At 46.5% G+C, this 23875-nt stretch overlaps 1 protein-coding gene across 1 annotated transcript in view; it reads left to right on the plus strand.

Annotated features, from left to right (window-relative positions):
- The window catches only part of NUGGC (nuclear GTPase, germinal center associated), a 50746-nt gene that overhangs the window by 21589 nt on the left and 5282 nt on the right, over nucleotides 1-23875 (plus strand). The window contains exons 7-15 of the mRNA XM_040237039.1: nucleotides 424-633; nucleotides 4772-4947; nucleotides 5823-5841; nucleotides 6230-6319; nucleotides 12105-12210; nucleotides 12580-12713; nucleotides 18224-18388; nucleotides 20943-21100; nucleotides 22778-22919. Coding sequence (XP_040092973.1) covers nucleotides 424-633; nucleotides 4772-4947; nucleotides 5823-5841; nucleotides 6230-6319; nucleotides 12105-12210; nucleotides 12580-12713; nucleotides 18224-18388; nucleotides 20943-21100; nucleotides 22778-22919 — 1200 coding nt within the window. The remainder of the gene's footprint in view (nucleotides 1-423; nucleotides 634-4771; nucleotides 4948-5822; nucleotides 5842-6229; nucleotides 6320-12104; nucleotides 12211-12579; nucleotides 12714-18223; nucleotides 18389-20942; nucleotides 21101-22777; nucleotides 22920-23875) is intronic.

A 23875-nucleotide genomic window follows, 5' to 3' on the forward strand; every position in this document is an offset into this window, starting at 1 on the left:
CGTCTGCCAGTGTTAGTTGCTCAGCAGTGTCCAACTCTTTGCAACCCCATGGACTGTAACCCGCCAGGCCCCTCTGTCCATGGGATTCTCCAGGCAAGACTGTTGGAGTGGGTTGTCATTTCCTTCTCCAGGAGATCTTCCCAACCCAGGGACAGAACCTGGATTTTCTGCATTGCAAGCAGATTCTTTACCATCTGAGCCAGCAGGGAAGCCCATAGGAGCTTGAATTTCCTGATCTCCCAGTGTTCCTTGTAGTTCTGAGCCTAGACCCTTCCAGGTAGGACCTCAGGCCTCCTGGGGCCTGTCACGCAGTACTGCGTCTCACATGACTCAGTGGACCTCGGCTAAACCCGAGTCAGAGCCCATCTAGGGCAGAGGCGCTGGAGACCGTCTCGTGTACCTGACCTTGTCCTTCTTCCTCAGGCAGGGGAGCTGTCTGTCAAGCTGGACCCCTACATCCGGACCCAGAGGAGAGGGTGGGATGGAGGATCTGCTGAGACACACATCTGGCCCTTGATCAAACTGGTGGAAGTGACCCTTCCGAAATCAGAGCTGATTCCAGAAGGGGTTGTGCTGGTGGACATTCCAGGCACAGGTGACTTCAACAGCAAGAGGGACGAGATGTGGAAAAAGGTGATTCTCTTCCGTAGGGCTTCATTCCCTCTCTCTCCATCCCCAATGTTCTCTGTAAAGCAGCAAAGGATGTTCCACTTTCTGCTTAACGGATTTTATGAGCTCGAGAGAGTTAAATTCTCCTGTGTTCTAAGCCTCAGGGGCAATGGTAGGATATCGGTGGCAAGAGACACTGGGGAGGGAGGAATCATGAGATGGGCCTGGGAGCTGAAACTAGAACTGTGGTACACCAGAAGGGCCAGCAACAGAGGGGCCCGAGAGTGAGCAGGGGAGACGAGGTCAGAGTGAGACAGGGAGGGTAACATTTGGGTACAAAGCAGAGAAGCCAATAGCCACGCACCAAGGAACCAGAAGGCTGCTCCTGGCTTTGGCTGTAAGGGGTTGTTGGTAAGTTGCTAAGTCATGTTGGACTCTTTGTGACCTGTGGACTGTAGCCCACCGGGCTCCTCTATTATGGGATTTCCCGGCAAGAATACTGGAGCCTGTTGCCATTTCCTCCTCCAGGGGATCTTCCCAACCCAGGCATGGAACGCACACCTCCTGCACTGGCAGGCAGGTTCTTTACCGCTGAGCCAGCTGGGAAGCCCTCGGGGAAGGCGGGGTGGGCTGTAATACCATGCCTCCGGGGGAAGCGCCAAGGGGGTGAGTGACAGAGAAAGAGAGGCAGAAGGAGCTCAGGCTGCAGGATTGTGGGGGGGGAGCACGGGGCACAGGACAGAGCCGGAAGGGGCTGGGAGGGTCAGCAGAGGTCCATGAGTCATCATCAGCCCAGAGGCTGCCAAAAATCTCTCTCCTGGACTGCTGCTTCCCTGGTGTTTGTAGACTTTAAATTCCGCAGATTTGTGCTAAATGAATGACTGTGGGCCAGGGGAGCTTTGCAACGGTGGTCTTCCATAAAGATCGGGATGGCAGCTTACAGATAAGCAGCCTGTGCCCTGATTTTACAGCTAAGGAAATGAAAGCTCAGAGACGGAAAGTCCTTTGCCCAAAACCACACAGCTACCGAGTGGCAGAATTTAAACCTGAGAACAGAATCCTGCCTTCTCAGCTGAGGCTCTGTCTCTCAACCTCCAGAGAGTCCCCTAACAATTCTTTTTTTTTTTTTTTGGCTGCGCTGGGTCTTTGCTGTTGTGTGCAGGCTTTCTCTAGTAGTGGTGAGCAGGGGCTAGTCGATAGTTGCAGCGTGTCGGCTTCTCACTGCACTGGCTTCTCTTGTTGGAGAGCACGGGCTTTCGGTAGCTGCCCAGGCTTCAGTAGGGCTTCATGCACGGGCTTCAGTAGCTGCAACACCCAGCCTCATTAGTTGTGGCCCCTAGAGGGGGCAGGCTTCAGTAGCGGTGGTGCATGGGCTTAGCTGCTCCGTGGTGTGTGGGATCTTCCTGGATCTGGGATGGTCTAACCCATGTATCTTGCACTGGCAGGCGGATTCTTTAGCACTGAGCCACCTGGGAAGCTTCCCTAACAGTTCTTTAAGGTGGAGGCAGTCTCCCAGTGTCCTTCATCCTTGGTGGCCTGCTCAGGCCTGGCCAGGAGAGCCTTTGTTTCTGCAGGGTTTCAGGTCTCGGGGTGGAATCTGCCACCTCCTCGAGTTCCAGGCGAGCGTGGGGAGTGACAGCCTCGGGGGGTGGCCGGCCTCTGGCACAGGATGGAGCCGTGGCTGCTGCCAGTTCAGACACACTGGGAAGCTTATCAAAGGCCACTCAGAACAGAGGACCAGCAGACCTGGCTCGGAACCCGGGCTCGAGGAGGTTGGGCTGAAGCCAAGCGATGGGTCCCAGCCTGCTCTGCTTGGCAACAGCTCCCCCACATTCTTGTGGTTTTGTGATATCCTCTCAGGAAAAGTTACCAGACTCCCCTCCATCCAGGGAGGACAGAATTCACCCCCCCTCCCCTACCCCCCCAGCTGCCAGCAGTGCCCTCCCTAAACTAAAACCATTAACTCAAATTCCCCTGTGCTGCCACCTAAGTGTCACCTGACCTCTCAGAGGCCCATTCTCACTGCAAGGAGGGAGGTGAGTGGGGGTGGCAGGGGCCATTCCACCACCCACCCCGCCACCGCCCAGTTCCAGAAGCTCTTGTCTTATAGATTGGCCTTTTCTGGCAGGGCCTGAAATTTAACCACTGCAACTTTTATGACCAAGGTCCTCTTTTGTTTGGCTTCCCTGGTGGCTCAGATGGTAAAGAATCTGCCTACAGTGCAGGAGACCTGGGTTAGATCCCTGGGTTGGGAAGATCCCCTGGAGAAGGAAATGGCAACCCACTCCAGTATTCTTGCCTGGGAAATCCCATGGACAGAGGAGCCTGGAGAGTTATACAGTCCATGGGGTTGCAGAGAATGGGACATGACTGAGCAACTAAACAACAATAATAACAGCAATTTAGCAGGACCAGGGGGATGTAAGTAAAAGAGACCCTGCCCTGGAGGAGGAGCTGGCAGGTTTCATCTTCCACAAGCGATAGAACTGTTTGAAGCTTCCCTGGATTGGTTATAATTTGGGAAGTGGGAGGGAGAGATGGGTTTTATTTTCCTGCCTGAATTTGAGTCCATCCCTGTAGGGGAGGAGCTTCAGGACCCAGATTTGTGTGCCCTTAAGTCAATCCTTTGCCTCGTGGGGTCTACTATGTACCTTTTCTATAAAACAATAAAGTCTGTTTGACTCTTGAGATGGTTGCTTTCAAAACAATGATCCATGAAGCCAAGAGGATGGGGGGTGCAGAGAAGATGGGGGCTCCAAACCCTCCACTTCAAATTCAACTAAAGCTGTTCTACTTTTAAAAAATCAAGTTGGACCACTGGAGTTCTTCCTAAGATTTCATTTGGAAAAGGGATCTACTGCGAAAAATAAGTTTGAACCCCTCTGCTCTACACCATGGTTTCTTAGCCCCAGCTCTTCTGACTTGGGGGCGGAGAGGGCAGAGGAATTCCTTGCTGTAGGGGCCCAACCTAGGCATTATGGGAGGCTTACAGCATCTGTGGCCTCTGCCCACTAGCGTCCCCTCCAGTCTGAACAGTTAGAAATGTCTCCCGGCATTGGTTAAGAACCAGTGGCATAGAGCAAATAATGATTTAGTGAGCAACTCACAAGCTTGTCACACCTTTATGTGCCAAGTATTATTCTGAGGAACCATAAAACAAATTCAATCCTGGAGTTGGACCAGTTTTCCATTTATATGGAGAGATGAGATGGGTAAAACAATGCAGTCCGAGAAATGTCACAAGTGCTTGTTGTATATCTGATAAAGCAATACGTATGCTATCAAATCATTAAGGTACAATTTCATGTTCTATTCAATCATATGGGTTTCTGGCTCCCTGCTGCCACCTTGTGGTCATGCTCTGCATATGCAGGGCAAGCCAGACATCAAAATAATGCTCTGCAGTGACAGCTTTGGGATAAACGCATGACCAGGACTAGTTCCAGAAAAACTAGACTTCTCCCTAGAGGACAGCTTAGTAAATCTAGCTAGTGAGGGATCTGGGACTGAAGGTCTGATTTCTTGAATTCTGTCAATGACTAATGCCACAAACATCTATGAAGCTTCTAGTATGGGCAAGGTACTGTGTTTGAGGTGCTACGGGTCCCAAGCTGAATGATGTGGCCCCTTCCCACCCGGCACTTCGCAGTCTGGGTGGGGAGCGGGGGAGGGGTGCAGAGTGCCAACCTTGTACAGTATAGTAGCTGTACAGTAGCTCTGCCTGAGAAGCACCAGGACAGGTAAGTACAGGTGCTATGGGATACAGAGATGGGCTGACCAACCTAGCCTCAGGTGGCCCTTGGTGATCTCAGAGGGCAAACGGAGGTCAAGCAGAGGTTGTGGCAAGAGCAAAGACCCCAAGACAGATGCACAGCTTACACCCACAGATGTGCAAGAAGCTCATGTGGCTGGTGCATAGAGAGTGTACTGGCGGGGGCTGGTGAGAGATGGGGCTGGACAGAGAGCTGGGGCAGAGCCCGGAGGACAGACGTGACACATGAAGGAAACACGTCCAGTAGTCTTTTCTGGAGACTCCCGTGGACAGAGAAGCCTGGCAGGCTACAGTCCATAGGGTCACAAAGAGCTGGGCAACTGAGCGCCTAACATGCTACACCCGAGGCACCACGTGTGCTCTTAAACACGCTGTGGTCGTGTTTCACAGACCATCGACAAGTGCTCCGTGATCTGGGTGATCTGTGACATTGAAAGGATTTCTGGAGGGAGAGCCCACGAGGACCTTCTGAACGAGAGCATGAAAGCCTGCCAGAGAGGGTTCTGCAGGGACCTGGCCCTGGTGGTCACCAAGGCCGACAAGCTCCACCTGCCGGAATACCTGAGGTACCGCTCTGGGCGCGCAGGGACGCGGGCTTCCCTCTCTGGGTCCCAGGCGTAACGACAGACTCATGTGGACTCAGGCAAGTGACCATTGGTGATGAAAGAGATGCCTGGGTGACTTCTGGGCCATCGGGTGGGTTGTCTTGAGAATCTTCCAGAGCAGCTGCTTAACGCCCAAGAGGCTGAATTCTGCATAGCTCCAGGGGTGCCGCTCATGAGTCTGAGATGCAAACAGCAGCTCCTGGTGTTTCACAGAGTGAGGGACCTGCCTGCCCCCACGGATATGGGAAGCGTAGATGCCCCACAGCTAGGAGACACTTCCTATAACACTGTCTGGGTGGTGCAGCTTTGAATTGTTAGATTCTGTTTCAGATTTATTTAGGCCACCACAGTATTGAGTAGAGTTTCCTGTGTTAGATAGTAGGTTCTCACGAGCTCTGTATTTTATACATACTGTATGTATATATGTGGATCGCAATCTCCCTATTCATCCTACTTCCCGATTCCCTGCTTAAAGTCCAGACATTTGTTCTCTATGTCTGTGTCTATTTCTGCTTTGCAGAAAATGGTTCATCAGTACCATTTTTTCTATTTGTTTTTCTCTTTCTGACTTGCGTCACACTCTGTATGATTCTCTCTAAAATGTCCATCAACAGAGGTCTGCACCTTGACTGGGATGGGGTGGGGGCACAGAAAATCCCACCGACAACGAAATAACAAGAAATTAAGATACTACTATCAAATGGACTCTGGAGGTGGGCCAGAGCCTTTAGGCTGAAGAAAGAGCTTAGGGAGAGGAACAAAGGCGTGCTTTCAGGGCAAGTCAAGACTGCCGTGACACATCATGAAATAAGTAATTCTTCCATTTTTCATTTCAGGGAAAGAAAAGTGGGAAATGTAAGTATGGACTAGTTGTTTTCATTTTTAAAGCTTGATTGAGATGTAATTGACAGACCAAAGTTTGGACTAGTTATTTTTAAACAATACTTTTTATGACTTGGAGAAGGAAATGGCAACCCACTCCAGCATTCTTGCCTCGAAAATCCGTCGGACTGAGGAGCCTAGTAGGCTACAGTCCAAGAGGTCACAAAGAGTCCGACACGACTGAGCGACCTCACTTTTTATGACTAGTGTTATATGACTGGAACGCCTGCACACCTGTCTGGGTTAAATGAAGAGCAGCCCCCTAAATGTTCCCTTTATTTACATGTTTCTCCCTTATCCCTTTATTACTCTTGATAACCCTGCATTCTTGGCCATGCTGTTATTTCTTCTTATAATCCAGCAAGCTATTCAAAGTCAGCGAGAAGCTGTTTTAGAAAGAAATGAAATGATAAAGCTACAGAGGAATAAAATTCTCAAGGATAAACTCAAGGTGAGTGAACAGATTCTGCTATGCATTTTTCTGCTTTTCAACGCCTCAGACTTTGAGACACAAGTGCCTGTTTGGGCCAAAGCTTTAAAGTAGGTGATGTGTCCTATTGATTAATTACTTTGTAACCTTAGGCAAATTATTGTACCTGTCTGAGCCTCCATTTTCTCATCTGTAAAGCTGGGAAGTAATAATGTCTACTGCCTGTGATTGTTGGAAGAATTGAATGAGTGTATGGTTTACTGAGAACCATGAGCAGATAAAATCAGGGATTATCATGCAGGTTGAAGCGTGCTTGGCTAGAGGGATGCAGAGGGGCTGTGGGAACTCAGGAAGGATCCTCAGTCATGCTGGCAGTTGGGGTCAGTGGTGCTGAGAAGTTCAGGGAAAACTCCTCAGCCTCTTGAGCAGAATTTTAAAGAATCAGTAGTCTTGGTTGAGGAGAAGTAATAGGAGAAAGGGTATTTGAGACAGAAGGAAGAATATGATTGAAAAAAATCTGCTATGCTGGGTGAACTACAGGCAAATAGGTTTGAATAGCTAAACAAAGGGCATATACTGTGTTGGGATATAAGGTCTGAGCTCTATTTTTCAAGTTTGAATAATTGGTCTGTGGGAATCTTGGTGTTCCTCAAGTTATTTTTATTATTCTGTTACTAAAATAGTTACAAACATAATACTCCTTCCTGTAATAGTCTTATGCAACCTTAAACCTGAAACCAACTTGAAGATAAATATAAAGAAAACAACCTCAATGTTAGATGTGATAGGTGAGGTGGCTTTGCTGAAACTCAATCTTCAGGGCTGTGTTTAATAGGAAAAGCACATGGCCTTGCAGCCAGTTCTATAGTTAACTGCTTTCTGTATTTTGACTTCAATTATTTTGATGCAGAAAATGTCTGGTGTACAATGTGGAAGTGAAAATTGCAAAGCTTTTGTTTCTCATTCAGAATAATCAGACCTCATGCATAAGCCAAGGTCTTCTACCAAGCAACTCTTGAATGCTGATTTTAATGAGGCAGTAACTCAGAAGAGCTGTTCTTGTTCTCATTAATTGTGGAGGACATAATTATATTGTTTCTGGAAGTAGAAACAGAAAATGTTAGGTTGGCCAAAAAGTTCATTTGAGGTTTCGTACCATCTTACGGAAAAACCTGAACGAACTTTTTGGCCAACCCAATACCTCAATTTACAATTCATGATTTTATTTACTGCTAATAAATGTGGCAAACTGGTGTGTATGAGATGGGGTCTGTGCAAAAATGTCAGCTTGCCGATGCCTATGGTTCTGGCTCTTAAGGGCACAAGTTGCTTTAGGTCTGCACACCTACCCCTCTGATGGCCACATGACACCTCCATTCTCCAGCCACCTTTTTTCAGTCTGAGTTGTTGTGAAACCTTTACTTGGCCTGCAGGCCTTCATTTGGAGCTTATGTTTGTTTAGCCATGGAAAAAATGAGGCAGAATTTGATTATATCGCCATTCATAGAAATGTGTACGCTTATTTTTTTAATTACAAAAATGAAAATTAAGAAAAAAATATTTCTGGAAAATGACAGACTCCTGGGACTACTCTTATTGATCTCAATTTGGGAATATTTTAGAAAGGCGATTTTCTCAGTAGTATGGAGAACATGTGTGTGCTAAGTCGCTCAGTCGTGTCTGACTCTTTGCGACCCTATGGACCGTAGCCCGCCAGGCTCCTCTGTCTATGGGCTTCTCCAGCCAAGAATACTGGAGTGGGTAGCCATCCCCTTCTCCAGATCTTCCCAACCTAGGGATTGAACCCACGCCTCTTACGTTTCCTGCACTGGCAGGCGCGTTCTTTACCGCTACTGCCTCCTGGGAAGCCCAGTATGGAGAATGAATAGTGGGAAGAGGGGCTGGCAGAGACTGGAGGTGGAGAGATGAGCTGTGGAGGCTTTTTCTGTAATCTAGGTGGTGTTACAAAAATAAAAAAAAAGGAGTGATAGGAACCCGAGTCAGCCAGAGGAACTCAGAGGAAGGATCCTCAGTCACGCTGGCAGTTAAGGTAGGTGGTGTTGAGAAGTTCAGGGAAAACTGAAAGGTCAGGATGGCTAACTGTATGTGGCAGGCAAGAGAGAGCTGGGTTTTGATGTTCAGGCATGTCTTTTGAGCTGATTATTATACCGTATATTGCCTTTGCTTTAGCAAACCTGTAAAGAAAACCGGCACCACTATTCCTGTGTTCCTGTGTGTTCCTCTTTTTCACTTGCACACAATTACCATGCTCACACTTCTGACCACAGATGTATGGCGTTTTCCCCACACTGAACAATTCTCCCTGATCTCAGCGGGGTGCCTTACAGTTTAACTCAGTTTGACACTGTCTACTTGGAGAGAGGGCTTCCCAGGTGGCTCAGTGGTATAGAATCCACCTGCTGATGCAGGGGACATGGGTTTGATCCCTGGGTCAGGAAAATCCCTGGAAGAGGAAAGGGCAACCCACTCTAGTATTCTTGTCTGGGAAATCCCATGGACAGAGGAACCTGGCAGGCTAAAGTCCATGGGGTTGCCAGAGAGCTGGATACGACTAAACAACAACAACGTGGAGATGGCATCAGACCCCACAGGTTAAGGGTTTAGTCCCACAAGACTGCCCCCCACTTCAGATACGGATCGCAAGAAGTAGGTCCCCCGGTTACGCACGACTTCTGACTTCATTACAAATTGGTTCCTATGACTTCCTCTCCCTTGGATTCAGTTATTTGCAAGAACAGCTCACAGAACTCAGTGGATCAATTACTCACATTTACCAGTTTATTACATAATAAAGAATTTGGTATAAATGAACAGCCAGATCAAGATATACATAAGGCAAGGTCTGGGAGGCTCCCCAGGGCCGGAGCTTCAGTCCCATGAAATTGGCCTGCATCGCTCTCCAAGTCAATGGCACGCCACTCCAGTGCTCTTGCCTAGAAAATCCCATGGACGGAGGAACCTGGTGGGCTGCAGCCCATGGGGCCGCTATGAGTCGGACATGACTGAGCAACTTCACTTTCACTTTTCACTTTCACACATTGGAGAAGGAAATGGCAACCCACTCCAGTGTTCTTGCTTGGAGAATCCCAGGGACAGGGAAGCCTGGTGGGCTGCTGTCTATGGGGTTGCACAGAGTCGGACACGACTGAAGTGACTTAGCAGCAGTAGCAGCAGCAGCTCTCCAAGTATGTGGATGTCTTCACCAACCTGGAAGTTCTCTGAACCCTATGTTATTGGGAATTTATGGAGCTTCTTCATGTAGACATGATCAATTATGAACTACATTTCCAGCTCTTCTCTCCTCTCTGGAGAAAGGGGGTATGCTTAGAAATCCCAAGGGATTCGGGAGTTCTGTGCTGGGAATTGGGGTCAAAGACTAAATTTTAGAATGAAAGATTCTCCCAACACCTCTTTGTATAAGGGTCTCAGGAGCCCTGTGTCAGGAACTCAGGGCAGAAGCTGATAGACAGAGAGACAGATATTATTTCACAATACCTTATTGTTTTACTCAGTTTAAATATCATATGAACTCGTTGCTTTTCACAGAATTATTGTGTTCTGTTTGATGTTCAAGTTCACATGTTGGCCCTTAATTTAAGCTGAATCCTTTCAGCATCAGACATTAAAAATCAATATCCTCATATCAATAACCTCAGATACACAGACGACACCACCCTAATGGCAGAAAGCGAGAAGGGACTATAGAACGTTTTGATGAAGGTAAAAGAAAAGTGAATGAAAGCTGGCTTAAAACCCAGGGTTCAAAAAACTAAGATCATGGCATGCAGTCCCATCACTTCATGGCAAGTAGATGGGGAAACAGTTTAGAAACAGTGACAGACTTTATTTTCTTGGGCTCCCAAATCACTGAAGATGGTGACTGCAGCCATGAAATTAAAAGATGCTTGCTCCTTGGAATAAAAGCTATGACAAGCCTAGACAGCATTTTAAAAAGCAGAGACATTACTTTGCTGACGAAGGTCCGTCTAGTCAAGCCTATGGTTTTTAAAGTAGTCATGTATGGATGCGAGAGTTGGACTATAAAGAAAGCTGAGTGCCAAAGAATTGATGCTTCTGAACTGTGGTGTTGGAGAAGACTCGAGAATTCCTTGGACAGCAAGGAGATCAAACCAGTCAATCTGAAAGGAAATCAGTCCTGAATATTCATTGGAAGGACTGATGCTGAAGCTGAAGCTTCAATACTTTAGCCACCTGAAGCGAAGAGCCAACTCATTTGCAAAGACACTGATGCCGGGAAAGATCTCCTGCTGGGCAGAGAAGGGGGCGACAGAGGATGAGATGGTTGAATGGCATCACTAACTGAATGGACGCGAGTTTGAGCCAGGTCCAGGAGATAGTGAAGGACAAGGAAGCCTGGCGTCCTGCAGTCCATGGGGTCTCAGAGTCGGATGCTACTTAGCAACTAAAAACAACAAGACGTTATAAAACTATTTTTGCTCCCTGGCAGCAAGCTTATATTCAGACCAATTTTTTTTTTCTCTGTCCCAAAACATGGACCTATTACTATAAAAGAAACTTGGGTTTCTTTTAGTGAATGAGTGAGTGAAAATCGCTCAGTCATGTCTGACTCTTTTCTACCCCATGGACTATACAGTCCATGGATCCATGGAATTCTCCAGGCCAAAATACTGGAGTGGGTAGCCGTTCCCTTCTCCAGGGGATCTTCCCAACCCAGTGATCTAACCCAGGCTTCCCGCATTGCAGGTGGATTCTTTATCAGCTGAGCCACCAGGGAAGCCCAAGAGTAGAGAATAATATTAAAAAAAAAAAAAGGTTAGGGTACAAGGAGTATATATCAAAATGCTCATACAAGTAAAGTAGACAGAGTGTCATCACCGCAAAATGATTTAAGTGACAAAGCTGCTGCTGCTGCTGCTGCTAAGTCGCTTCAGTCGTGTCCGACTCTGTGCGACCCCATAGACGGCAGCCCACCAGGCTCCCCAGTCCCTGGGATTCTCCAGGCAAGAACACTGGAGTGGGTTGCCATTTCCTTCTCCAATGCATGAAAGTGAAAAGTGAAAGTGAAGTCGCTCAGTCGTGTCCGACTCTTAGCGACCCCATGGACTGCAGCCTACCAGGCTCCTCCGCCAGTGAGATTTCCCAGGCAGGAGTCCTGGAGTGGGGTGCCATTGCCTTAGCTAGATTTTTTTTAAATGGGGTTACAACTAATACAAAACGATACATGCATCCCAATATTTGCCACAGCATTATTTACAGGTGCCAGGACACGGAAACAGTCTAAGTGGCCATCAGCAGATGAATGGCTGAGCAATATTCTGCTGTGTGTGTGTATGTATATAAATATATACATACACACACACAGATATATACACATAGAGCACATCTTCTTCGTCCGTTCCTAGTACTTCTATGAACATTGGGGTGCATGTATCTTTTGGAATTAGAGGTTTCTCCAGATACATGCCCAGGAGTGGGATTGCTGGATCCCATGGTAACTCTTGTTTTTTTAAAGGTTAAATACACTTCTGAACTATTTTCTGTATACACTTCCATAGACAAGAATAGAATTGCTATTTTTTAACTCTGCAGAGAATCTCTGCAACAATGTCCTCACGACCTCTGACCTTGCGAGGGGGACAGATGGGAACATCTGACCTTGAGAATGTTGCTCATTCCTTATGGGGCTCGTGCAGAACTGAAAGTGGATGAGCTCAAGTTTGCTGAAGGCTCTGGTGAAGCGGGTGCATGGCTGCCTTTGTGGTGGCTGAGTGATTCTGTTCCCTGTGTGCCTCTCTCACTTCAGAGAAAACTGCCAGCTGACTCCAGGGTTCTGGAAGCCTCTGAGCTGGTGTACACGGTCAGCGCCCAGGAGTACTGGCAGCAGGCGCTCCTCACCGAGGAGGAAACTGGTAACTCATATAAATACATGTATTTTTATCTCACTCACTAAAATTCTCACGAATAAGCTTGGCACTCTGAGTTTCCCATCCTAGAACTTTCTGTGCCACACTTCTAGTTTGCCAGTTTCCACACCTATGAGCAAATATGTGTGTTTCTACATTGTTGCGGTTCCTGATGCTTCACTGCTGACCCCTCCATCTGTAGTCGCTGATCCTAGACTGGGGAAGACAGAAAGATTGGTTTCATGAGCATCCCACCCACAGAGGACCTCAACTAAAGTTGATTCAGACTGCCATCCTGATCTATTCATTTTCATGAATGCTGTTTCCTATGAACTCTGGCCTTTTCAAACTGTTTGTGTTGCCTGTGAATTCCAGAAATCCCCAAGCTAAGAGAATATATCAGGAGAAGGCTCTTGGATAAGAAGAAGAGGATGGTGACCAAGTACGTCACTGAAGCTTTTGGCCTGTTGCTCCTCACAGACAGTTTCAGCTGCACGGACCACGTGCAGGTATGCTGGGGAGACCCCTGGGCTGTGTGTCCTTTGCCTCCCTGCCTGGGCAGAACCCTCCCTCTTACCAAGTTAGAGAATTAACTTGGAATGACTTTTCTTTTCTGACCAGAGGAACACCCTAAACTCAGAGAGTCTAAAGAAAATAAAGATAATCTGAGGGTTAACATTGTAACCTTTGAGTAAGGAAAGAAAAGAATGTTTGATCTTTTTTTTTTTTTTTTAATTTTTTTACCTGTGACAGATAGGCTGAGAGGGAAAGTTAAAAATAGTCACTTTAGACTCTCCTGAGACTTGAATCAGGTAGAGTGTGTTTAATGGTAGGAGAGATGTGTCTTCTGCTGGAATAAGCTGAGCTTTCCTGGTGGCTCAATGGTAAAGAATCATCCTGCCAATGTAGGTTTGATCCCTGAGTCAGGAAGATCTCCTGGAGAAAGAAATGGCAACCCACTCCAGTATTCTTGCCTGGAGAATCCCATGGGCAAAGGAGCCTGGTGGGCTACAGTCCATGGGCTTACAAAGAGTCAGACACGACTAAGTGACTTAGCTCACAAGCATGTAAAAAGAATATGCTGCTAAATTATAAGCTTGGAAGAAAAATTTGCAGCCAGAATAAATCACCAAAAGCATTGCTTCCTTGTGAGGGATTGAATATACAGACAGACAGGCATATGTAAAAACAGAATTTTGACCCACAGTCTACAACCACCAGCCTAGGAAGCCAACCCCTGATCTACAATAAACAGCTCACGAAGTCAACCTGCTCTATCTTAGGCATGTAGGAAGTTAGACTGCTATCTCTGATAACAATCTAAGAAGCAAAGCAATAACTTCTGTAACAGTCAGCCCCACATGGCCAGACCTTGGTTTATGACTAAGGGCTTCCCTGTGTGCTGTGCTTAGTCACTCAGTCCTATCCAACTCTTTGCGACCCCATGGACTGTAGCCCACCAGGCTCAAGGGCTTCCCTAACTTTTTTTTAATTTTTTACCCTTCATCCATATTTTATTGCAAAGAGATTACCATGATGCTTAGGTATTTTAAAATATGAGCAGTGGTTGCTTACAGAACAGAAAAATAATTTTTAACAACCTGAAACACACAAAAACAACCCATCTAATTCAGATGACTAGAGGTATAGCTGGAAAGTTACAGCTCCCGTCCAGAGTAAACCCTTTAGCAATGATGGCGTTGCCTTTAATTCTGCAAATGACACCCTCCCAGCAGACCTCACTGTTCTGTTGACACTCACATTTTTGCTATAACTGGCTAGCCATTAAACTCTCATCACAGACAACCCTGTTAGCTCAGGGGCTTCCCTAATCTTTATCCCTGCTTCCAACAAGGACCAATCAAGGAAAGATGAGTATATTCTTTATTTCAGAAATTCTACATAAAAAGTGCCAAATAGAGCAAGATTCGCCATCTTTTCACTCATCCTAATGAATCACATAGGATCCCTGCTTCTAGGTCCCCACTCATGGCTGCCCCACGCCAGGGTTCTCTGTTCACGGTGCCAAAAGCCTTCCCACCCCTCTGCCTGCCTTTGTGCGCTCAGTCATGCCTGAGTCTTTGCGACCCCATGGACTAGCCTGCCAGGCTCCTCTGTCTATGGGATTCGCCAGGCAAAAATACTGGAATGGAGTGGGTAGCCATTCCCTTCTCCAGGGGATCTTCTCGACCCAGGGATTGAATGTGCCCAGATTGCAGGCAGATTCTTCACTGTCAAGCCCCTAGGGAAGCCCCTGGCCTGCCTTTGAGTATCCGCCAAAAGCAGATGATGCCCACTGATTCCCTTACTACAGCAAGTTCTGAATTAACAGCCTTTGGACCTTCTCATTTGGTTGGTGTTTCTTTATTTCCATACTTGCTGTCATCTATCATATTTGCTCAGCCAAGCTGTCTGACCTGTTATTACGTAGAAAAGGGAAGGGGTAGAGAAATGTACGATCGGGTTGGTCCCGATAACATGGGACAGTCTACCTGGGAGGGCCCAGTGGAGGGACTAGCTGAGGCAGGTGGTCTGGATGTGACTTCACTGTGAAAAGGGAGCAATGTTGACTCTTAAACAATATTTTATTTATTTGGCTGCGCTGGGTCTTTGTTATGGCATGTGGAATCTAGTTCTCCAGCCGGGCATCAAACCCAGGCCCCCTGCTTTGGGAGCTCAGTCCAGGGAGCCCCTGGGAAGACCTGCAATGTCAACTTTTAATAGTCCACGTGGTGTTGGTCAAATGTCTTTGTTGTTGTCGCTTAGTCACTGAGTCGTGTCCGACTCTCTGAGACTCCACGCCAGGCTTCCCTGTCCGTCACTGTCTCCTGGAGCTTGCTCAAACCCATGTCCATGGAGTGGGTGATGCCATCCAACCATCTCATCCTCTGTCGTCCCCCTCTCCTCTTGCCCTCCATCTTCCCCAGTGTTAGGGTCTTTTCCATTTTAGAAATTCTACATAAAAAGTACCAAATAGAGCAAGATTCATCATCTTTCCCCTCATATTTCTTTCTCTGTGTTTGTTCTAGTTCTGTGAAAACAAGAAAAAAAAAAAAAACACCTTTATGGAATTTGAGATTTTCTATTTTGACTTTTGTCCTCTGAAATACTAGTGAAGGTTTTGACATTCCAACTTCCCGAAAAAATTCTTCGGGGTGAAAGTTGCCTTGCTGCCCAGCCAAAGATTGCTTTTGGAAGTGCTGATGGAAAATGAATCAGATGCGGTGCTGTGTGTGGTTGGTTGGTTTGATAAACACCGGGACAAAGCCTTCTGCAGTCCAAGCTGGAGTGTGATATGGAAGTACAGCCTCAGTTCTCTCCTTGTATCCAGACTCTAGGCCACAGAAGATGCAGAGGAGGGGGCTGGCTGGAATTCTATCCTAGCCTTTTAGAGGGGGTTGCCAGCAGCCTTCCTCAAAATTCTTTGGCCTCACATATCGGTCTCAGCCTTACTTCTTTGATCGAAAGTTGGAAGGCAAGAGTTTTGTCAGTTCCTTTGTATTCTGGGGGGGAAAAAAACCCTAAAATTGTATGTGATGGACCATTTTTTTTAAGATTGCAACTCAAACTCAAAAATTAGAGGATAATGATTTTATATTTTAAAAATTAATTTCATCTTTGGTCGTGCTGGGTCTTCATAGCTGTGCACTGGCTTTTGTCTAGGTGTGGCAAGCAAGGGGTACGCTCTTAGTTGGGGTGTGAAGGCTTTCCATTGAGTGGCTTCTCTTGGGGTTCCCAGGCCCCAGAGCACAGGCTACCGTAGTTGTGCACGGGCTTAGTTGCTCTGGGGCCTGTGGAATCTTCTCAGATCAGGGATTAAACCCATGTCCCCTGCATTGGCAGTTGGATTCTCAACCACCGGACCCCCAGAGAAGTCCAGTTAGTGGTTTTAAATGAACAAGGATCTCACCTTTATTTTTTAAGAATTAATGGGAAGTTGATTAAGACAATCTCAATGCTGAATGAGTCCTGCATTTATTCATAGTAGATGCCAGCCTTTTTCCCTTTCTTCATTCCCAGCCTTTCTGCTTCTTATCATTCTTTTCCTTCTTCAATAAGGATTCGTTGAGAGTGAGCCATTGTGAGACTCTTGCCTGTGGCGTTCCTTTTCATGACCTCTCTTCTTTCATTTTGCTCACCAGTGACACCACACATTTCAAAGAACCCAGCGAGCACTCTGAGAAAAAAGTCCTGCTTATAGAATTCCGGGGCTTCCCTGGTGGGTCAGGTGGTAAAGAATCTGTCTGTAACACAGGAGACCGGAGTTCGATCCCTAGGTCAGGAAGATCCCCTGGAGAAGGGAATCACAACTGACTCCAGTATTCTTGCCTGGAGAATTCCATGGACAGAGGAGCCTGGTGAGCTACAGTATAGAACTCTAACTAGTGAAAACTCTGAAACTCCCCAGGGCATGCTTGAAATGGGATAGTTTCCATAAACTTCTGAAACTCCTCTATTCTGAGACTCAGAATGTAGGAGTTTGAGGCTATTTTCAGGATCATTCAGCTCTGTTCAACTTACTTCATAGACAGTGCCCTTGAGGATTCAGGGATGATAAGTTATCTATGGAAGGTCACACCTTAATGCAAGAGCTATTTCTGTCATCCAGTTTGGAATAGAATCTAAAATCCTACGTTATCCAGCCATTTTTCCATGCCACTCACTCACTCTACAAACGTTTATGGACTGCACTCTCCGTGCCATGCCTGGAATAAACAAGCACGAATAACAATCTGTCTCTTCAGCAAGGTCCTGGCCCAGAACAGGGAGACACGTGGCCCGAGGGAGACACAGCATAGCAGGGGTGTACGGAATGCAACGGGAGCCCAGGAAAGGGCACCCAAACTCTGCTCAGCCCAACTCTGCTGGGGGAATCAGGGACAGCACGCCACGAGAAGTGCCTTTTGAACTTTTTCTGGGAGGACGAGAACGTGGGCAGAGCCTGTGCACAGCCAGAAGGATGGCACATTTAGGGAATGGCAGCAAGTTCATGGGCAGCTACACGGGAGGACCTTTGGGGCAAATAGCGAGCTGGTGATACTGGAGAAATTGGTTGAGTTCTGGCTAAGAAGGGCCTTAAGTGCTGAGCTAAGGAGTGTGGCTTCTTTCCACTGCAGGTGGACACTGCATGGTCTCCAGGGTTCTCATACAGGGGCAGGCACTACAAAGTTCCCAGTTTGGAACCTAGAGGTCAAGACAGCCTCTGGTAGTCACTCCCTTGTATATTTGAATTGACATTTCTTCCCTGATTAGGCTGTTCTCCTTTGAAGCAGGAACCAACTCTTTATTTTGGCGGTCCTATAGCTCTGTTATTTATTCCAGAAGGTCACTGTTACCCTGGGACTTGCTAGAAGCATAGAATCCCAGGTGCTCGAGTTTGAACCAACTTGCCCAGTGAGTTCTATGCACACTTTTCTCACACAAATTTAAGAAATCCTATCCTCCCAAACTGCACCAAGTTTATTAAATATTTGTCAAATCAGATGTCATTGGAAAAAATCTCTTTTAATAATGGCTGGATTTTTTAAAATATTTACTCTTTCCAGTAGCCTAATGGATTATACCACTAAAATAAGTTGTAGAAGGCATATATTTGTTCTATTCTCTAATCCCACAAGTGGCTTCCCCGGTGGCTCAGATGGTAAAGAATCTGCTGCCAGTGTAGGAGATTCAGGTTTGACCATTGGGTTAGGAAGAGCTCCTAGAAAAGGAAATGGCAACTCACTCCAGTATTCTTGCCTTGGAAATCCCATGGACAGAACAGCCTGGCAGGAGACGGTCCATGGCGTTGCAAAGAGTTGGACACAACTTACAGACACACGTGTGCCAATCCCACAAAGCTTAAGGAGACCTGGGGACAGGAGGATGCTTTATTGGGTGATAGGGTGAAGTCCACTGTGGGTGATTAGCTCAAGCAGCAGCAGCAAAAATCTGGACAGGCTTAGAGGAAGCAGACCTGCAAAAGCCGATGCCTATAGGGAGGGCATAGCCTCATGCTCCTGCTGGTGCTTGTCCCTAGAATGAACATTTGCACATGAGTGGCCTGCGGAGATTTGTGGAAGAGAAGATACAGTTGCTGGAGAAGGCCATTGACCAGTGTTTTGCCCATATAGCACAGCCCCTGCAAGAAGGGATCTGGAACGCCAGGAGTTCCTACCGACGCATCCTTGGGGCGTGCCTGGTGGTGAGTGACCCTCCAAAGGGAAAAACCATGATATTTGGTGAGGTCGGTCTGATCCCTTGCCTACTTTTCTACTATCCCATTGCTTTCCAGGGAAATAAAGAGCTAGAAGAGATTGGGAGAGAGTGAAAATTGCACACAGGAAAGCATATTGAGCAACTGTTCAGCTGTGCATTGCAAGGATTCAGGGAAAGGTACATGGTTAGGGAGAAAGAGTTGGAATTTAGGATCTGAGGGTCTTGTTTTGAATGCCAGCCCCACCAAACACCCACTTAAGCCTGTTGGATTTTCTTCTATAAAATGGGGATGATAAATACTTGTCTAGTCTATTTCACAGCATTGATGTAAGTATCAATTAGATACACAATAAGAAAGCATCCTGTAATCTCTCACTTGGCACACAGATTGTTGTTTTATCTTTTAATTAGTTATGCGGCATTTCTAAGGGATGGCAAAGGGGATGAGATGGTTAGATACCATCACCGACTCAACAGACATGAATTTGAGTGAACTCTGGGAGATAGTAGAGGATAGTGGAGGCTGGTGTGCTGCTGTCCATGGAGCTGCAGAATCAGACACGACTTAGCAACTGAACAACACAGGATGGGAGATAAGAAATGTGTATTGTTGTTTAAGCCATGAAGTTTGGGGTAATTGGTTTCATAGCAATAGGTGACTAAGTGACCCTAGGGAGAACTGTTTTCATAGAATGGTAGAAGATCCCAGATCAAAAAAGTGAATGAGTACGTGGGTGCTGAGCAAGTGAAGGCAGGAGGTGGGGACCAGTCCTCTGAGATGACGTACTTGGGGAGGAAGGAGCAGCATCAGGCATCTTCAGGGTGTCACTAGGGCTCTATCCCAGGAACTAGCCCCTCTCTCCTTAGCCCTTCAGTGGCTTCTTTCTCCGTGACTACAGACACACCTGGGGAGTTCCTATTGGATAAGCAACTTGCCTTTGTGATCAGACATTTGGGCAAATATGTATATACTAACATCATAACATTATATGATATAGTAAAATAACCTAAATGTCTAGTGATAAGACAATGGTACAGTGAATTATGAGGCATCCATATGATTTTATGCGGTTGTTAAAATATTGTTTTGAAGTATTTGCAATGAATTCAGGAAATGCTCATGTTATAATATTAAGTGAAATGGCAGAATATTAAAATACAGATAGCTAGACAGATATGATAGATGTGGGTGGGTATAGTATGCTGACAGTTGTACCATGCTACACAGCCATTAACTTAAAATATATTCCCCCAAAACATAGATCACTGACTAATGATCACAAGTGCTTCCCTGGCAGCTTAGATGGTAAAAGAATCTGCCTGCAGTGCAGGAGACCCGGGTTCAATCCCTGGGTCGGGAAGGTCCCCTGGAGGAGGAAATGGCAACCCACTCCAGTAATCTTGCCTGGGAAATCCCCATGGACAGAGGAGCCTAGAGGGCTACAGTCCATGGGGTTGCAAAGAGTCAGACACAACTGAGCAACTAAACAACTACAACGACGATCACAAGGCCCTCTACTGAAATTCTGGTCAGTGCTAATATATTTTATATTCTCTTATTCTTCTACTGAGAATCAATCACCATGTGGCTAAAATCTGTTGACTCTAATAGCTCTGGCTTCATAATAATTTTTTTCTTCTCATTTGTGAATTTATATTTCTGGGGGAAAAAATGACAAAGATATACACATCAAATCACATTTTACCAAATATTTAATAAAAAATATAAAACTGTGGGCTGTGCTTGGAAAATCTGAAACATACTTGCAGAGGAGTCAGAGCACATTTGTATTTAAGAACTGCTCATTTAACACATGTTTATCAAGCACGACATATGCCAGGACCAGACAGTGAGGACGTCATGATGGATGAGACACTGGGCTTAATCTCAACCAGCTGATGATCACTGCAGCAGCCTGACGAGTAAGGAGACAAATGCGAAGCTGCTGTATGTGAGCAGAGACAGTAGAGGATGCTCTGGGAGCTCAGAGTGGAAGCTCCCGCTGACCAGAGGTGTGACTGCCATCCTCTTGTGTAGCTTAATAATGAATAGCTTACTTGGAAGATCATGTCTCTACTCTTCTCGGTAATTCTTGCTAATAGTGTTCGGGATCTAGACTGAAACATCCCAAACAGATCCTAAACTAGTACACAAGTATTACTGATGATTTCGTTTTACTAAAACTTAGACTAATTGAATGAGCTTCCCAGGTGCCTCAGTAGTAAAGAATCCAACCGCAATGCAGGAGATACACGAATGTGCGTTTGATCCCTCTGTTGTGAAGATCCCTTGGAGGACACAAAACGGCTACCCACTCCAGTATTCGTGCCTAGAGAATCCCCTGGACAGAGGAGCCTGCTGGGCTACAGTCCATGGGGTCACAAAGAGTTGGACATGTCTGCCTGAGCGCGCGTGCACACGCACACACACACACACACACACACACACACACACACACACACACACACACGAGGCAGTGTAGTTCTGATTCCATGAATTCTAGGTACCTACTAACTCTGTTATCTTATTGTTTATCCAGAGGAGTAGAGGAAACCAGGGCTTTCACCAGACTTTGAAAGCTGTTTGCCTGAAAAATGGCATCTATGCCTCCAGGACTCTTGCGAGAATTGATCTGAATGAAGCCATCACACAGCCCATCTACGAACAGATTGATCCTGTTTTTGGGCGCATTTTTAGGTAAAGGAATCCATTTGGCTCCTCTGTGAACAAACATCCTAAGAATGCCTGGGCCAGAGTCTCATCTTCAAGAATTTGTTCTTGGGATCTGGAAGGGTCCAGAGTAGCTTGCAACTTGAGGAGGAAAACTCAGTCTTTGGCAAAACACAAAAGCCTTCTTGGTTGGGTTTACTTAAAATTTTCCCGTGGTGACCTGGAGAGCAGCTGGAGACGCTACTTTGAGACTAATGTTATAATTCCTGTTATTTTTCAAATATCTCCTACAGGCAGCGGGGGATCCATTTTCTTATGGACCTGGGCCCAGGATAGGGTATTTGGGTTGGAAAGTGTGGACTTAAGGAAATACACAGCCTTTGTAAATCTCCCTGAGCACGAAAAGGGAAAATGGCTCAGGATGACTCTGCTTGTTCTCTGACACATGGCGTGGGGTTTGGGGCCTGAGCCTCCACAGCGCCTGCTCTTTCCCTTCTTCCTTGTCTTCTATTCCTCACCTGTCTTCAGTCTCCATCCTTCACCCCTGGCATTTCACCTGGCCCACCACCTATTTGAACCATTCCACTTTTGCTCAATGTTCCCTGCCCCCCAACCTTCCTTTAAATTTGTTTTTCATCATGCCATTCCACCTACGCCCACTCACCCTGTTTACATGTCTGTCGGGTAAACTCCAAATTCCTTGGAATAGACTTCAAGACATTCCGCTTGCCTCCAATGGGCCTTTCCCACCCCTCCCTGCCCCGCCGGCTTTTACCAATCTGAGGGCAGCAGAGAGTTACTGAGACGTGCCAGGAACTATGCTAAGCACTCCGCCTGCATCATGTTATCATAGCCTCCCAAGGACCCTTGGAAGTGGCTCTGGTCTTTTTGCAAGTGAACACACTGCCACTGGGAGGAATCACCCAGCTTTCCCACGGCCACTTGACGCACAGGTAGAGATCTAGGACTTCAAGCCTGTGCCCTCTCCTTCGCTCACCTCATACCCCCTGGGATGTCCTGAAACTTAGTTCACTATGTGGTCCCTGGGGAGAATGCTGCCTCCTCCTTTTCACATCCCTAAACCATACACAGCCTTCCCTAGTGGCTCAGTGGTAAAGAATCTGCAGAATCGCCTGCAATGCCGGAGACATTGGGCTCAATCCTTGGATCAGGAAGATACCATGGAGGAAATGGCAACCCACTCCACTATTTTTGCCTGGAGGATTCCATGGGCAGAGGAGCCTGGCAGGCTTCAGTCCATGGTGCAACTAAGAGGCAAACATGACTCAGTGACTAAACAACAACGAACCTTGCCCATCTTTTAAGGTGTAGTTCATCCCACCCCTTCAAGTGGGAACATTTGAGTAGCAGAAAGACTATGAGGTTTGAGGTCAAACAGATCAGTGTCTAAGGCCTAACCCTGCTACTCACTAGCCATGTGACTCTGAACACATTTTAGCAACCATTTCCAAACTTCAATTTTCTCATCCATAAAATGGGTGCCATTGCACTGACTTCATAGGTTTTTATATCAAGGGCCTAGCATAGCACAGCACTTGGAATATTCCAGAAATTTTATAACTATTAGTTCTCATCACCCTTCTCTTAAAAATGAGTAAAAGAATACCAGCTAGTTAATTCTTTGTTTTAATCCCACAATAGCTGCTGCTGTCTCTTAACATTTTACTTTGCTTTCCTCAGTAGGTCTGGGAAGTCCACTGATGATTCAGCTCTGATCCCCCACATAGATGCTTTTAAGCTCTCTCTGCAGGAGAAGATGACTGAAATTGGGATAAGAAATGGCTGGAAATATGACAGCTATAAAAAGAGTTTCCTGATCCAGGAGGTAAGATCCTTATAAAGTGAAGAGGGCGATGAGGTTGGGTAGTGGTTTTCTTCCCAGCAGGATTTTGGAGGTTGCCTGTCTTTCCTTACTTGTTCCCTTGGAGTGTCTAGGCTCTGGGTAGGCCTAATAACAGATGCTGAGATCCAGAACATAGCAGGATGGAGGAGAGAGAAGTGATCCTGGAGGCAGCAAGCTTTGTTCCCCTGAGAAGCAGCCAATAATTAGTGCTGAGATTGTCAAATAGACTCAGTTCCCAGGAAGTATCTTCAAAGAGTCTTTAGCTATATAAATATTTGAATCCACTTGTAACAGTCTCACTGACTTCACTTTTGCCAATATCATGAAATACCATCCATGGCAGTGAAGTTTAAAGAAGTGTCATTTTTTGGCAGATTACTTTTTAGTTTTGAGTCCTCAAGACTCTTATGTGGGACTCATTTTCTTAGTCTGGGGCTGTCTTAGTCTGTTTGGGCTGCTATAACAAAATACTGGGAGACTTACAAATAACAGACATTTCTCAGTATTCTGGAGGCCGGAAGCACAGGATCAACGTGCAGGCAGATTTGGTATCTGCTTGGGCCCACTTCCTGGTTTAGGGGTGGCGGTCTTTTTGCTGTGTGCTTACATGGCAGAAGGGCACAGAAGCCCTCTAGGGTCTCTTCTATAAAGGGCATCATCCCAACTGAGAGAGCTCCACCTTGAGTCCTAATCACCTCCCAAAGGCCCTGCCTCCTAATGCCATCACCCTGGATTTGTGCTTAGTCGCTCAGTTGTGTCTGACTCTGCAACCCATGGACTCTAGACCGCTAGGCTCCTCTGTCCATGGGATTCCCCAGGCAAGAATACTGGAGTGGGTTGCCATTTCATTCTCCAGGAGATCTTTCCGACTCAGGGATTGAACCCAGGTCTCTTCCATTGCAGGCAGATTCTTTACCATCTGAGCCATCACATTGGAG

This window comes from Oryx dammah, unplaced genomic scaffold (assembly GCF_014754425.2).
Source record: "Oryx dammah isolate SB20612 unplaced genomic scaffold, SCBI_Odam_1.1 HiC_scaffold_1, whole genome shotgun sequence".
NCBI lineage: Eukaryota > Metazoa > Chordata > Mammalia > Artiodactyla > Bovidae > Oryx > Oryx dammah.